Here is a 17135-nt window from a genome sequence, read left to right on the forward strand (position 1 = left end):
GACATTCATGGTGCCCAGAGGATATATCCTAGTGATCCCCTGACTTTTCCCACAGCGCCACATGAGATGAACTCCCGTGGTTTCAGAGTGAAATATCTTTTTCAATTCGATGAAATCTGCTACAGATATTCAAGGTCGTTCTTACACCACCAGCTGGTTGACATGTTTGGTTCACAACTATAGGATGATTGCCATCAAGATTGTACAGACATTCATGCTTCTTTGACTACAGATCAGGCACTATGGTGAAAACAATGCGTCACTCTGCGGTGGCCAAACCAAGGATCAGACCAGTCAAACTACCCCACAGTTAACCTGAAATATCACTGAAACCAGGATCATGATACTCTCCCACTTACCACGTACCAAGCTTCAGCATTTGTCTCTGGCTTGATGTTTATGCGATAACAAGAGGTTTCATTTGGTTTGTATTCTTTTTCTTTGAAGAGAGAGAGAGAGAGAGACAGTGGTGGATGAGCAACATAGACAGTGAATGAGGGAGAGGGAGTGCCAGCAGGGATTTTTCTTCACAGCGGTTTCGTTTCCATATCCTGCCGCACAACCCTGTGGATAATCGCGAATCACTAGGTTGATGTCTATAATTTGTAAGTGAAATATCTTGCCATCTGTTCGATGGATTGCCACGTAATTGGTACAGATATTACAGGAGTCACAGCCTCACAGAGCTGCTAGCATGGCCGTGGACTGTTAGTCTTGGTAATTGCAGAAAGCAAACTTCCTCCAGGCACCTCTCATATTTCCCCCAGCATGTATTGAGTTGCATGTCCAGTCTCCGGTCCTCGCTGTATTTAAGCCTGCACCATTCAACAACTGTGTTGTTGTTTCCTTTTTATATACCCTACGGACATTTCCCAGGGAACATTGCATTGTTTTGCAGGGATTAAAATTCACTGAAGATTATATCTGCTCCAGCACTGCAGAACAATGCAGGAGGGATGTGTGGGTCTCCCTGTCACGACCCAGTAAGATGGATGCCCACCCATTCTGATCAGAGCCTGTGGCATGCCATGAGCCCAATTAGAGAATGATCCATAAGAACAACTTAGAGCCTCGTATGTAAAACTATGTAACTGTCTGCCCCCTTGCACTGCAACATGTGCGTGTTTTTGTCTTCAGAGGTGCCTGTTACAGCAGCGGGAGGCGGAGATGGCCAGTGTGCCAAGAGTAAGAATGATCCTATGGATATTTTCTTACCATCCACACTATCCAATCTGTATGTTTATACCTTATTTATTAGACCCAAGAGAAAACCACTCGATCATCCCAGTTTAATTTCATATTGTGCAATAAGATATGCTTCTCTCAGTACTTTTCTTTAAACCATCTCTGGAAAACTTTCTGAGTCAGCAGAGAGAAACGCAGGCTCACAGATATTCAGAGCAGTAAGCTTTTCCACGGCGGCAGCAGAGTGAGCTGGGAACACAGCACAGAGGATCTGATCTGTGAATGGCCCTCAGTGCAATCTAGAGTAACAATGTGGCTCATCGATGAAAACCTTCATTGTCTTTGCTCGCGGCCTCGGAGGAGTTGCTGCACAAAGAGGGTTTTGTCACGGTGCCCAGCCTCTCGTCTTTGTCGGAAGTACACATCTATACTGCAAACAAGTCAGAATGTACTGCTTAAAGGTGAACGCATGTAGGAGGGTTTATATATAGATCAGAGCAGTTCACCTAGTTTGCTCTTGTGAGCTTTTATTTTAGAAGTAAATGCTAATCCTTTCCTTTCTGTCTGCGATAGAGAGAGGATGTCAGAGACTGCAGCACAAAGCAGACAGCTTGCATATGGCTGTCATGTTGGTTATATACTGCAGAATTTAAATGCTCTATTATACATCAGGATGGAAACCTACACTTGTGGCTTGTAAATCACAAAAGGCAGAGTGAAACAGTAGCAGACTGCTAACAGACAGACACACCAGAGGCCAGAGGCTTTTTCCAGCTTTAGCAGACATGTTTTCTTTATAAACCTTGAAAGGAGAATGGACAGTTTGTTTGTCTGTTTTTTTGTTTGCATGCTTTGGGCTGTGTATGTTGTAAGTGAATGACTATGACCGTTCAAAATGCTCTTTTATTTACTTCTCTACTTGCTCATAGGGTGGCCTTTGTTAGAAAAAAAAGATAAATATAGCAAATTAAGTATTGAAAAACAAAGAAAGGAAAAACCAAAGTGTGGCCCAAGAGTCACTCTGCTTTTTGCCATAATCTAAAAAGAAATATGCTGACAGAACAATGTCAATACAAGGTCCTTTTGGTGCTGTTTGATGGCGTAACACAATGTTCCTGCAGGAGATGGAGTTTGCCCAGATGTCATGATGAAATTCTACATTTTTTTCCTGCGCACTAAATCCCTAAAACTGCAGTAATGTTTAGTTTTTTTGTTGTTTTTTGGCCACTTGGGGGCGGCAGAAACAAGCTACAAACACAACACTGACATATTATCACCGTTTTTAGTCGACAGGGCAAACTCTTTAGCAATAAGGTGCCTATTTGGGCTCTGATCACACAGAGGGCAGGTTGTAGTTTGTAAAACATGTGGCTCACCGCACTGCCTTTTTTTTTGTTGTTGTTGTTGAAGCCTACCATTAAAAGAAAACTGTGCCGTTTTTTTAGGCAGCCACAGAATCATCTGTCCTTTGCCTAACCGTGACTTTGCTGCGAGTTAAACTCACAGATCTGTTTGTGTAAATACATAGACAGGCGGAGGGCACTCGCTCTAGTTCTAATTGTGGGTGAGAAGTTGCTCCCAAATAGTTCGCTGGACACAAGGAAACAGAGGAGAAATCACAGGGAGTATCACCGGCTTTGGTCGGCTCAAAGCTCATTTTAGGATGACCAACTACAGGCACTGTATCGGGCCTGCCGAGTGTTATGTTTGTTTTAATGTCAGCTCTGTATTTTGGGTTTAGATTTGTCTTGCAGCTTCCTCAGGGAGACGTTGAAACGTCTTAACAAAAACCATGAACTGCAAGCTGGCATTTAACTATTAGTGACACTAATTTGCCTGCAGGCTCGCTGTTTTCTGTTCAATTAATTTGTCCTCCATGACTTTTATTGGCAAGCAGCTGTAAACTTTGTCGTCACTCTTAAATTCATCCAACAGAACAGGGGAAAAACGTCTAATAAAACCAAAACAATGAGCTCAAAGATGCTGTAAAGGAGATAATTCACTGCAGGTTTGTCACTGTGATTGACTTCTTTTTACATTTCGTCCATTGTTAACATAAAAATATTGATTACAGAAGCTTTAAATCAATGAGAAACTCAATCCTTCAAGACAATGGCTCAGTATATGTCTGCTCATGGATGAAACAGACCAGAGATTTACATTTTTTCCCAGTACTCGCCACCACTGTCTCGGCCACAGGTGCCTGCTGCCCTGAAGCCTCACACACTTCACGCCGACATGAGGACCACAGAGACCGCGGGCCATGTGACAACATTTTTGTTGTAACTGCTCCGCACTCTCCCACCCTCTGCAGCATTTGATTATTTCCAAACCCGTGAGCTCAAACAATTTGTCTGTTCAGCTCAGTCAGCTGCGGCCTTTGATGTGAGCTGCCCGGTGCTGCGTTCGTGTTCATTAGCTAACAATCGGTGTTTTTGCAGAAGAGGAGGAAGACGAGGAGGTGGAGGAGGGTAGGAGCACCGCATAGAAGAAGCCATCTCTCTTTTCTTTGGTCTGAATTAAATAAGTCATGAACGGTAATAAAAGAAAAACAGCACTGATACATTGGCAGGAAGAAGAGAGCCGGCATTTTTTACGAGAATAGTTTGCAAAGGTTAAAGTTTGATGCTCAAACCCGTCCCGACTTTAACTCCTCTGGGTGGGGTCTGAAAGAATGGACCCGCTGCTGTTTTATGAGGTAACAAAACTAAACACATTTGCTGACGGATTCATTAAGTGTGAAAAAATGCCCCTCGCAGCCATCTGCCAAAAAACTTAAGAAAGCAGAAAGGAGAGGTAACCCAAGCCCACCAACACAGCGTTATTTACCCACACTGCCTGCACAAACATGCAGATAGTAGCAGTGATGGATTAGGCCGGGGTTATCCCAGTCAGGCAACACGGTGATAATAGAGTGAGTGCTTTCGGGCTGGGCCGACGTGGACGCCCAAGTGATGAAAGTGAAGTCCAAGAAGGGAGATTTCTGTCCAACATGCCACAGAGGATTAAGTATCTGGTTTCTCCTCCTGTTTTTAATCTGGACCAGAGGGGCCGATTGTCGCTTTGCTAAACAACACATATTGATAGCGTTTGCGTCACCTCCAAAGCCAGGTTAACACTGGGGATTAAACACAGGCACTTAGAGTGGGAGGGCCTGGATTAGGAGATGCCATTGTAAATTCCTTTGTAAATGTTTTGAGGGCATAATTTCGGTGTGATAAGTTCACAATATATTTAAAGAGACACATCTTATTCTCCGTGAGGACTGACGGGTGACAGAAAGTTGTGCGAGTTGTGGGTGGTCAGTAAACCCGGCCCAGTCGATGCAGGTGTGACCCTCCTGAGCGGTCTGACTTCTCGCTTCAGTCTGTGGACCGGGTGATGAAGAGGGTGCTGAGTTGGACAGGATGGAGAGTTGTGTGAAAAGGGTCAGTTAGTTAGTATCACAGGTGTGGACAGTGGAAGAGGCTGAAGGTGACAGAGACTGATGGCCACTGGCCTGAGAGACAGAAACACCTTTACCGTGCACGATGAAGGAATCTATTTGTTGTAGCGTATTAGTTTGCTCTGAACGTCATCTTAAAATCTTCCTACAAATGGCTCCAACTGTTACTTTCATCATCAGTCTGTTGTTTTCTGATTAATTGATCAATCGTTTAGTCTATAAATGTTTCCAAGTCCTGTTTAGTTTCCTTCTTTTGTCTATGCAACAGCCCCAAATCCAAAGATAGAGCTGAAAAAAAACGCAAATCCACATTTTTAAGAGGTAAGAACCACAAAATAATAAGACGGGACCTTAGCCTGACATTAGTCCATGACATACCGTGTGTGTTTGTTACTTTATGAAGGAATGAAAATGTTTAGCAAGAGATTAAAAGCAAAACTCTACGATGGAAGACGCACGGTGGTGAAATGTAATTAAATAACAAAACAAACCGCACGGCTGACAGGAAAGGTTTGAAATAAATCAAGTGGAAGTCGAGTTGAGAGGTTTTGTTTAATTACTGATAATTACACTAATGACTTGAACTGTTGTGTAGCCGCCACTGTGATCCTGACTTCACTTGTTGTGGAGCTTCTGATTGTGTCACGTCCAGATCGCTGAAGAGGACAACAAAGAGGGAGGAGGAGCGCACGGCGACCGCTGAACTGAAGCAAAATCATCTCAATTCAAGCGAAGTGTGATTTGTTTGGTCAGCGACCAGGAGTAAACGAGGGCGTTATGAAACTGTGTGCTAACTTCAACAATTAAAAAACTAAACTAAGAGGGAGAGGCACGAGGACGGTAAATGGACTTTGCACCACATATCTCATTCACACATTGATGGCATTGGCTGCCAACTGCTGCTGTTTTAGGAGCTAACCATTCACACAACCGTTCAGTATCTTACCCAAGGACATGCAGACTGGAGGAGTCTGGGATCGAACCGCCGACCCTCTGATTAGTGGACGACCCTCTGTCCAGTCTGGCCGTGTTGTTGCTGACTGAATTCTTGACCTTGCAAAACAGCAGATAACAAAACAATCTGGCATCACCTTTTATCTGTCGTGAAGTTTTTGAGTGATTGAGTCAGCAGATCTGAAGAAGAAGACCGTGATACACTCTGAACTTTAAATACCTGCTAATCTGTGACGACTGGGAAAACTGTCTGCTGCTGGTGGAGCCGCTAACTTAAAAAAAAATCGGATTTTTAGTTATATAGTTATATTTCTGCAGGGGTACTGTATTATTTTGCAAATTGCGTTTGTTATTTCGTCTTCCCTTGTGTCGCTGTCAAGCTCCAGATGGATACGGGTAATCTAAATACTATATTAGCACAGTAAAAAGCTGATTCAAGTTAAAGGAAAAACCTCTGAAAGCAGAATCCCAGGACACGTCTGAGTGCAATAATGATGTTTTTTCTTTTTTATTGCAAACAAAAAAAAGGAACAAAATACAATCTACCGCACTTTCATCTCTGATTCCTGCGAGACATCAATCATTCGAAGAACGACATACAAAATAATTGGTCAGAAACTCTCCAGAACAAAACATATAAAAATGCAGTGAAAACGGCATCGCCCTCTTATGTTATCATGAGACAAGAGCTCCTCGAACACTCACAACATAAACTGATACTCTGTGAAAATTACAGACCTCATACAAAAAATAAGATTTTTCCAATAATAACAATAATAAAAAAACAAAACAAAACAAAAAAACAGCCAGCATATTTACAGGACAATAATATTTTCTATGAATCTGGCTTGCCTAAATTCCCAGTGAAACTTTACTTATTACAATTTTCTCTGTAACCAACTCGTTACACGTGTCCTTTCGAAGCGTATAAGGCGTGACGATCAACCTTTAGTCTACTCTGATGTTCTCACAACAGCAAGTCTTAAATATCAAGATGGAAGACGTATCCGTGGACCAGTCGGTCCTCCTCTTTATCGATATTAATATCCTCTTATATTAATGCTTTCAAAGTTTCTGTGCATTGCTCAGCCCATCTAAGGCACCGACTATTCAGTAGGGGAGTCCAGAACAAACTGTACACGAACGTAGAAATCAAAACAGCTAAACTGAATCTAACCTATCAGCATTATGTACACGTGTATAAACATCGAAGTGACGGGGTGGGGGGAAATAATGAACCGAGTAGGCAGCGAATAACTTAATTTTACATGCAAACCTGGTTGGTGAACTTTACAGAAACATTCATCGCTTCAGAAGTCACAAAATAAAAAAAGATTTTTGGAGCAGAGACAACAGATCGCACGGCGTGACTTCACCGAATAAGATGGCGATGAATCAGCCGCGCGCATGCAGACACGGACGCGCTATAAATCACAGAGTAGAGTGCTATGAGAAAGAGAGAGAGAGAGAAAAAAAGAAAAGTTAATTAAAAAGCTCACGGTTTGAGGTGAGGACTGCTCTTTGAATCTTTGAACGCGGCCTTGCGGTGGCAGATGTGTGGCCGGGCCAGGCTGTGTGTGTGTGTGTGTGCGACGATGAGAGTGAAAGCTTCAGAGATTAAAGCGGTTTATTCTCAGACATCTGAACTTCTCGACCAAAGCCCTGCCATTAGAAAGTGAAGGGTGGAGAAGGGTTAAAGAGGGAAAATGTGCACCCACAATCTATAAAACCCCAATAAGAAAGAAGCAGACCTCAAAATACAGCCGACCCCCTCCCCCCTCCTGATCTGTGTTACACATATATGGTTCATTCTTCGAGCAACAAAACACTCTGACTGACTAAATCTTTCCAAAAAAGGGGTACGCTCCTCTCTTTCATGTGAGGCCACTTTGATCCGTGTATCATTCCTGAGGAAACAAAAAAACAAGCACTAAGTGGAAAAGCGTAAGGGTCAAATCAAGCAGTGAGAGATGAGATCACTGATGATGTCAACTCTTTTGTTTCGACTTAAAGTTGCCGGGTTTGTTGTTTGGAGGAAAAAAAAATATATATATATATCCCTAGGGGAGCCATTACACAGACAGCTCCAACCTAGATGGTTCTTAAACCAATTTTTTTCACTCATGGATTAAATTTCTAGTTTCCATGATCGCTGTATGTCCTCAGAGGAGCTGCCGAGGAGCCAAACCCCGACATTATAGCCCGTTCTGTGATCAGTAGTGATGTCAGCCGCTCGCAGTGCTTCCAACTCTTCTGTGAGGTATTTGAGCAATCATACTTCAAACGCACACAAACTAAAGCTGAAGGATCACTTTATTTATTCTGAGCTCTTTGACCTTCTTTTTCAACAAGTATTTTGCTTATTTATCGCCAGGAATCACGAGCGGGAAGGAGGAGGGGGGGAAACTGTTGGTGGTTCTTGGAGCCACATAACGTCAGATGATGACAGCTGTGATAGTCACATCTGGTATTTATAACACATTTCTTTGATCCCGCGTTTAAAATAAAAACTATAATAACCAATTGGTGTTAGTCGAGCAGACAGAAATCAGAAGATGCAGGAGGGAGGAGGGAAAATGGAGGAGACAGCGATGCAGTCTGTTATCATGGCTAAGTGGAGAAGGCCGAGGCCTCGGTTAGTTTCCTTTCATGTTTACTGACAACCGTAATAACAGAGTTGTGCTTCTTTTCACTGCAGGAAAGTGACGAGGTTAACACGTTTCAAAAACGATAATATTTCCAAGTTAAACGTCATTTTTGATTCTATCTGCGGCCACCAGTTTTTCCTTCAGAAGCCAGTTAAAGTAATTTCATGTATCTCTATAGTTTCTGCAGATAGTGGCGGGGTCTGCCATTCCCACGCTGGAATCAGATCGCCTTCCTAAACAACGAGGGATTCAGAGGAAACGATGCGTGCACGGTTTTATCTTGTTTGTGCATTCTTTGACATCGTGTGAAGTTACCGCCAATGCAAAGCTTCCTGTTGTAGCCGTTTCAGATTAAAAGCACCGCACTGGTGAGACTCGAGGTGGCTTTTATTGTGAAAGCACCCACAGGAAACGTAAAGAATCTGTCACCTGTCGTTTTTTTGGCTTTTTGTTTTGGTCATTTTGAGTCTGTAAAGAAGCTGCACTCCTCACTCCGCGGTTATTATGAGCGGCTTTGTTTGGTTCCACCAGCTGCTCCTCGTGTATTTCCGACAAAATAGTTCAAGTTGTGTTTGCTGCGGTATTAAAAACACTGGCTGGTTACTAGGGTCACCGCAGGTTACCGCCAAATCTCAAGGATAACAACTGCAGGAACAGAGACGTCTGTAAAATAAATAAGCTGAAAGTAAGAGTACTTCCACGGGGAGTGACCTCTTTTACGTTACTCGTGTTCGCTGTCCATTTCATAAATATTTTACAGAAGATGCTCAGAGTTTGCCAAAGTCACTGATGAAGAGCTTTCCGAGGGGCAGTGTGTTTGTGTGATTCTCCCTTTTAAATCATGACAAACGTTCCCTTTAGCGCGATGATACTTTTTTTTTTTTTTGGAAAGAAAGAAACAAACCCCCATGCAATACAATTTGTCTTTAAATACTGATTGCAGCCATGATAAACATTTCACATGTATGAAAACGCTGTAAGCAATCAAGAGGCCGTTGTTTTGAAGATGCCACAGAAGTTGTGAGGTTTTTATGGGAGCAGAGCTCAGTCAGTCAGGGATATAAATACTTCACTAACAAGGGGTCTGAACACCTGACCTGTGACCTGCGTTTTAAGACAGGTGCAAACACAAACAAGCACAATACAAAAACCTCATTCACATCAAGAGCCGAAGCCTGCGCAGATCGTATCACGGAGGCGTTCCAGCTCGTTGTAGCTCCTTGAAATGCTACGGGAAGTGTCCACATACGCGTCCTTAAGGTTAAGTGGTTACAATCAAGGCAGAGCAGTATTGTTCAGAGAGCTCGTCGTGGGACTGCGCTGAGAAACTGAGTGAATTCATCCTCTAACTGAAATGACACGACCTGTAATGATGATTATACCTGTCACTTTGTTAAATCATTCTCAGTCAGTCTCGTGTCCGTTCAGCTCCCGTCCTCAAACGTACCACTCCCTGCGTGAGATCACAGATCCGTCCATGTGCGACACGTAGTCGCTGTCTGTACCATTGTCATAGCAGTCCTCCGGGAGGTAGGGGGAGCCGTTGTTCACAATGGTGCTGTGCACAGGAGGCCCGCAGGGGTGCATGTTTTGGGTGTTGTAGTGATCTGGGTAGTAGTTACCCTCCTTGAGGCCCCTGTGGCCGTCCCCCCTGTCGGCCCAGTCATCCCTATCCTTGCGTTCGGGGGTGTAGTCGGGGTAAATGATGTCTCCACCCAGTTTGGGTTTCAGATCCTGGCTGCCTTTGCTCGTCTTGTCGCCGTAGACCTCCTGCAGCTCATGCGGCTGCAGCACGTCCAGCTGAGACTCCTTCTGCATGTCGGACGGTCCCAGGTACTGTTTAGTGTAGTAGTCGCCTCTGAAGGTCCGGCGCTGTCGCATGAAGCAGGCCCCGCCGAGGATCAGCAGGAGAATCAGGAACAGAACTCCACCTACAGCTCCGCCGACTATAGTACCCAGGCTGCTGTCGGATAAGGAGGCCAGCGTCGGCGAGGTGAATGGGGATTTCCGCCGGTCCACGGTGGTACCGGGTCTGGAAGTGCCGTGGAGGAGGGATGCGGTGGTGCTGGGCGCGGCCGTGGTTGGGGGAGGATCTGCAAAGAGAGAGAGAGAGAGAGAGAGAACACGCGATGAAGAGATATAAACAGAGATGAAGGACAGCAGATGGAGTGAGCAGTCATAAAAATAAAGAGGAGAAAGACCGCACTTTATGTTCTGTAACGACTGACGGAGCAAGTTGTGAATGGTTTTTAGATTAATTTATAACAACAGTGCACGGTGTCGGGGCGGAGACACGGCTCTCCTGAGAATAAAGAATCTGTCGAAAGCTGTGCTGTGGAGCAAAAACCGGGAAATGAGAGGGGCACAAAGAGGTTAAGTGCTACATGTCATAGTGTGAGAGAGAGACGGAGAGGACACACACTCATGTGCGTCTGAGCGAGCGTGATTGGCTCTTCACCCCACTTTCTTCCCGCTGTGGGGAAGTCATGTGAGAAGATGAAACACTGATCGATGTGAGAATCCTGCATCTGATTTGTCCTCCGGTGGCCTCGGCCTTTCGCGATAGCAGCCCGAGTCGGAGAGCAAAAAGGGGCTGTGTGTGGACCTCAAGGTCTCCATTTTGACCTCCAGCCTCTGGGACTAAGAGCAGCCTGATACCACCAGTCGATCTCTGCTCAGGCACATCAAAGGCCCGACTACTAAGCAATATGACTCGCACTAATAGAGGTCTGCATCTCCAGGAGGTTTCTAGGCACCGGATTCCCTGTAGACTTTAATTCTTTCCACAATTTGTGTAACTGAGAAAGAATCTAATTATCTGCAATTATACACCGCGTGTGAGCCCGAAGGATCAGGGCGAAAGGAAAAGCACGGGAGAGCATAACGGAGACAGATCAAGGTCAGTCAACTGATATACTGGCAATCGTCTCCTTCGTCCGTCATCAATCCCACCCCTGCAGCGCAACATTTTAACCTCATGGAGGTTATGAGCATCTGCAACCATGTAGCTGATCATCTGAGTGACGAGCAGCCAAAAAACACAAGGAGAGGAAAAGAGAGGAGAAGAGAGGAGAGGAGAGGAGAGGAGAGGAGGGGGGGTAGAGAATATAGCTGAGTTCAACCTGGCTATCTCCACAGGGGAGGGAAGCGAGAGGCCACATGCCCAAGTCTTAATATTTGACAAGAGAAGCAAGATAATTGCTCAGCGCAAGTCCGTCGCAGACAGGATGTCAGCTGTGCTTTCGTTTGGAGCACGACTCCAAAACCAGGCCCGTACACAGATGGAGCCTGACAGCCTTTTTTGGGGGTTGTCCAGCTCTTCCCTTTTTCGACAGTGAGAAACGAAAAAGGATTGTGTGTCTGTGTCTGTGTGTGTGTGTGTATGTCTGTGTGTGTGTGTTAGTGGAGTACGTGTCCAAAAGCAGCAGTTGCTTTGTTTGGAAAAGGATGAAAAGCAGCAGAGGAGAAGTGAAAATAAAAAGAAAGAGATGCAGCAGAGTTCTCAGGATCCACGCCCTGACTTTACAATAATGAAGTCAAAGTAACAAACTCTGTGGACAGACACAGGAAGCAGACGGGAGTCGTCTAGTATCCTGCGAGTGTTCGGACAAAGATTTACGTTAATGGATCCACTGATTCATTAACATAAATCTTTGTTTTCTGTTTAACAAATGAAGGGAAACCCCGTCTCTGACGATTTGTCTGAGGAGTGTTCGGCTAAACTGAACAACTCGACCACATTTCATTGAGGACGGCTTCAAGGGAACAGCGTACAGTTGAATAAACAAACTTGAGCGAACACACACACACACACACACACACACACACACACACATACTTCTGCGTACTGCAAATCTGCGAACACACTTCATTATGCCCCGCTGTGAAACCCGAGCTCAAACTAAACAAAGCGAAAGTTTACATGGGTGCACACTCTGCTGAACCGGCGGGGGTAAACACCCTCTTCCTTATCTGCGAAATCTAATGTTGCCAAAACCACAACAGTGGAAATGTTTGGTACTGATACTCTTCATGTGCGCTCCGTGCTCCACTGTTGCCAGGAATGTGTGAAAGTGGATCTGGGTCGGGACATTTATGTGGAGGCTTAGCTCTTAGCTCGGAGTGTTGGAGCGAGGGCCCGGTCGTACTGAGAGGGGTAATCTTACATCAGGAGGGCGCGATGAAGGTCAGAAGGCGTAGATTCCCACCTTTAACCTCACGTGTCAAAGGTTAAGTAAGTGAGCAGATGTTTTAAAACGCACCTTGTACCCAGAGGTTTACGTCTTGACTCTGGAGACTGATGTCGTTCATCACTTCGCAGCGGTACACTCCAGAGTCATTGCGCTCCAACGGGCGAGTGAAAGCGAAGGTGTTGTTTGAGATATCGACTCCCTCGGGCATCACTCCATCCAACCTGTGCAGAGAGGAAACATAACAGACTCAAAAAAAAGTTTGGACTTTATTTATTGCTGCATGTTTTTACAATTGAAAAACCTCTCCACGACATTGCGGTGATGTCACTGCTCTGCATCCGCAGGCCTGTTGCGACTATTATGTGATCACGTGACTGCGATAATTTAAGACGACTGCGCTTCCATCGGCGGAGGAGAAAAGCTTTTTTTTTCCTTCAGCGTGAAGGCAGAAAAAGAAGAAAAGGAAGAAAATAAAGAGCTCGGCTGTCTAGACTTAACTGTTGCTGTCAGCTCGAATGAGAGCATGTTTTTTTTTGTTTGTTTTCAAAGCAAGATGATGACAAAGAGCTGCCAATAGGCCGGTGTTGTTCAGATGCATGAAACATTTGGAATCTTTTATTTATAGCAGGGAGTCCCGATGGCTGCAGCAGGGCATTCGACAGCTCCAGTGTCTGGGCTCTGAAGTTATGTAGAGGTAATTTATAGGCCGAGGCTTCTCTTTGCGTCGCTGCTCAATATAAGTTTTGTTCAAACCCAGTTTAGATCTGTGCAACTGGACCAAACAGCAGCTGATGTGTCTGATCTGTCATGTGGAATCAGGTAGAACATTTAAGTAGCATTGTGCTAAATACTACGGCCCAGTTAACCGCGTTACATTTACACACTTTGTGAAGTCTTAACTTGGCTGAGCTCGAAAGAACAAACAGCAACAGAGTTTATGCCTGGCTTCTATCATTTACATTCTACCATGGCTTCTTTAGTGGACCAGAACGTGTTAACATTAGCTGCCGACAACCTGAAGACAAATATCAAAAGGTTTTCCCGACTTTATAGAGTCGACGAGGACTGAATCTGGGACAGATGTGTCACATTTACGTCGACAGAATGTTTTTACATATTGTGTCTTGAAAGGTGGACTGCAACAGACTGCTGTGTTAGTCAGAGATATCCAGCTCACAAGCCTTAATATCTGACAATTAAAACAATAACAAATAACAAAACAGCAGCCAAGAAACACCCTGAGACGCCATCAGGCTTCATCAGAACCAGCTGAACGGTTTTGGAAACCCCCCCCTACAGGGTACCCCCCCTGAATTTTCATTTGTGGCACACTGTTTCTGTCACTTCTTGTGTGTTAAAACAAGTGAAAGTAGAGAGGAAAATGTGCACCAGTGTCTCCGTATTTAAACGATTACTGCGCCTCGCCCTTATCTTTGAGTGTGGCTGAACAACAACACACTCCGCTGCGGTCAAAGGCAGTTATTTTTGAGCATAACCCGACCTTATATGAACGCGACTATCTACTGAGAATTTGGAAAATGTGTGATCATCTATTTCCGATGAGACGTTAGAGCTTCTCTCCTTTGCTTAAGCATTAGAAAACTGCACGTTAATGCACTTCTGTGTTTGTTTCAGCATTCAGCCATGAAGGTTGCTGCTTCGCTCACCGTCATCAACATCCATTGACATTACTGTCACGCCTATTTTCACTCTGAGGATGAATATCTACCAATATGCTCCCAGAAATGAGTTTCTTCTGGGGGGGAAGGGTACTGACCTGATCCAGGAGAAGTGACGGGCAGGTGGGTTGGCTTTGGCACTGCAGGTGAACTTCACATTGTCCTGACCCACGTGCCAACTTTTGTCAATCCCCGCTATGGACACCACCGGTGCGACTGTACAACAAAATGAAAGAATAAAAAAGGTGAGGATGTCGAACATTTGCATCATTCACGAAGAACAAAAGCGCATTGTGTTATTCTGCTGCCTCAGATCGGTTGCGCTGACCAAAATGTATTTTATTTTTATTTCAAAGGGGTAAAAGTCGAGGACTCAATAATCAGTCACCGCGAACCCGGCAGCCTGATGACAAATGAGCTTTTCCAGAAGGAACAAAGCGTGCATTATAAGCACAGTAGCGAGCGATGACAAAAACAAAGGCAGAGCAGGACTGGAGCAGGGTACAGCATCTGCTGGTGAACGAGTGCCAAGAGAACAAACAAATGACCCCGGGTTGGTGGAAAGTTAGAAAATGACAGACTCAGTCAGACAGTAGATGAACTGCAGCTAATAATAAACTCCTCTGCCTCACCGTGACAAAGAAGAAGAAGAAAAAAAACAAAAGGAAGCAGGAGGATGCCTAAATGAAGCCCAGCACATGCCATTGTAATAAAACACGGCAAACACTGACTTAGATATCCAATTTTTCAGTTTGATTTCTCTGGAGGACGAATGAGGAACTCATTACAGCGCAGAGGAAGATGCCTCGGCTTGCCGTGTCCGCTGACCCTTTTCGCGCAGCTCGACGTTTGAAATTGTGCTTCTTTTGCACTTAAAATCCCTTGCCTCTGCATTTGACATGATTTATTGAGCTGTATTAACCTTGGTTTTTCTGCGTCTCCATCCTCTGCCCCCCGGCAGCCTCCTGCTACTTGTGTTGCCGCTGAGGCCTGATCAATATTTCATAAAACACCTTCATTAGGCTGCACTCACACAGTCCAAACACACGCTAACCCTTAGCACTGCTCGCCAAGGAAGTATGCATCAATGATTAGGACATTAAGATGACTCTTAAATGGCTTCTTTATGGGCGAAGAAGGGAAGGTAGAGAGCAGGCTACTCATAAATCAAGCTATCAGCATGGGTTAATATCGATAAAATATACTGTACCTGTTAGAGCTGCACGGCCAGAGCCATAACAATCGTTACTTTGCTACATATAAAGATCATGACTACTCAGTTTCACAATTTCAGGAACTTTCCTGTTTCTGATAAACAAAAGTAAACGAAAACTATTAAAGACAATGAATACAACATCAATAAAACACATTATTAAGCAGCTATAGTACTTAGACTAGAGTGTATTGAGATAAAATCAAGACTTTGAGTGGTCAAGACCAAGACCAGACGGTATACAGCCTGCTTAGGTACCTAACATGTAAAAAAAACCTGAGTTTGTAGGAGGAACTTTGCAGCTGTTGGCTTGTGGTCTTGACCTGACCTCTGCTGTCCTCTCTATAGTTTTTTTGTGCCACGCAGGTGTTTGCTGTGTAACTGTAGAGCAACGTTTTTTAACCGTTTCTCAGCTGTTTTCACCGTTATTTGTTTGGCTCCCTTCAGCCGTGTGTGCCGCCGGCGTTGCAAAGTGAAAGTCTTGAAATAAAATCCAGAGTCCTCTTTGTCCAAGACCGAGATTCCGAGACCTTCAGAAAGGTCGACCTCGAGTCCCACAACACTGCTTTTAAACAAACATTACTGAAACAGGAGTAAACGGGGAACAGCTGGTGAGTATTTACTGCAGCAGGACAGCTCAAAATAAGCTACAGCGCCCGTGTTCATCATCAGTCTTCAAGTGTCATGATGTGGCACACTGATATAAACACATGCACATGGAACTCTAACGGACTTTTACATCAGGAAAGGTAACATTTTATCAGTTAAAACTCTTTTTCTGTACATGAAATGTTGTACTTTTAATCCTAATAGAAGTAGTGGATGTCAGATGTAGGAAAAGATCTTATAACTCAGCACTCACACTGAACGTTTAGTATGTAGGGGATGCGAAACTCTGTCTGCAGGGTCGGGTGGCGCACCACGCAGGTGAGCCTCTTCCCCTGGGCGTAGCTCTGCGGTTGCCACATGTAGCGCACGTGGGTGGTGCTGGTGCCGTTGGACTCGTCGTGACTTTGCTTCTCGCTCCGTCCGTACAGCTCCGTCTCCCAGAAAACCTCGGCGGCGGGGCGGCCGCGCTCCGCTATGCAGGTGGCCACCAAAGACTCGTTGCCTCCGTCGAGCAGAGCCGCGGGGCCGGCGGACACGTAGACCTTCGGCTCCACTGTGTAAACGAGAGGGGGAAGGAGGGGAAATGACAGAATGGAGAAAAGATTACAAAATGAATATTGATCTTTTTGTGTGTATATGAATAAATAATGTCCATCATCTAGTGTATGGACAGGAGGAAGTGGACTTAGTATACTTAACTGACACAGAGAGCAGATTGACTTCCTGCATCTCTCATATATGCATTAAAAATTGATGAAGCATGCTGTTCAATCATATGGAGGCATTTCTGTTGTCGTGTGTCAAACATGCAGTGTATTGTGCATGTGATTTAGGGGAAAGGCTGCTGACAGTAAACACTGGGGTGTGTTTTGAAGTTACTGTACGCTGGGGTAATGTGATACCTGGAGTTTGCAAGAGGGAAGTGACCACGATAATACAGCGCTCTACCTGTTGTGGGAAGCAGTTTATCTTGAGCTGCACTGGCCTAAAAACACATATGGGGCAGTGTTTAATAATCAGTGTCAGGAATGACACTTGGGGAAAGTTCAGCGAAACTAAAGAGGAAACAGGACAGCTGAAATACAAAAGATAATGTGTTCGAGAGAGCGGACACAATGGAGGGGCAGTGAAAAGTAAACTGGCTACACAGGTTGCACAAGGCTCCACGTCCCAAGCGCCGCTTGAATTTCTTTCTTATGTTCGTTTCTC

General features: G+C 44.7%; 1 protein-coding gene across 2 annotated transcripts in view; it reads right to left on the reverse strand.

The window, feature by feature from the left end:
- Nucleotides 1-6068: 6068 nt before the first annotated feature.
- nectin3a (nectin cell adhesion molecule 3a) overlaps nucleotides 6069-17135 on the reverse strand; it is a 30335-nt gene continuing 19268 nt past the window's right edge. For both annotated transcript variants that reach the window (XM_019261840.2, XM_010731945.3), the window contains exons 3-6: nucleotides 16180-16479; nucleotides 14203-14320; nucleotides 12495-12646; nucleotides 6069-10325 (exon numbers count right to left, since the gene is read on the reverse strand). In XM_019261840.2, the coding sequence (XP_019117385.2) occupies nucleotides 9670-10325; nucleotides 12495-12646; nucleotides 14203-14320; nucleotides 16180-16479 (1226 nt within the window). In that variant the 3' untranslated portion in view covers nucleotides 6069-9669. The remainder of the gene's footprint in view (nucleotides 10326-12494; nucleotides 12647-14202; nucleotides 14321-16179; nucleotides 16480-17135) is intronic.

Source organism: Larimichthys crocea, chromosome VII (assembly GCF_000972845.2).
Source record: "Larimichthys crocea isolate SSNF chromosome VII, L_crocea_2.0, whole genome shotgun sequence".
Taxonomy (NCBI): Eukaryota; Metazoa; Chordata; class Actinopteri; family Sciaenidae; genus Larimichthys; species Larimichthys crocea.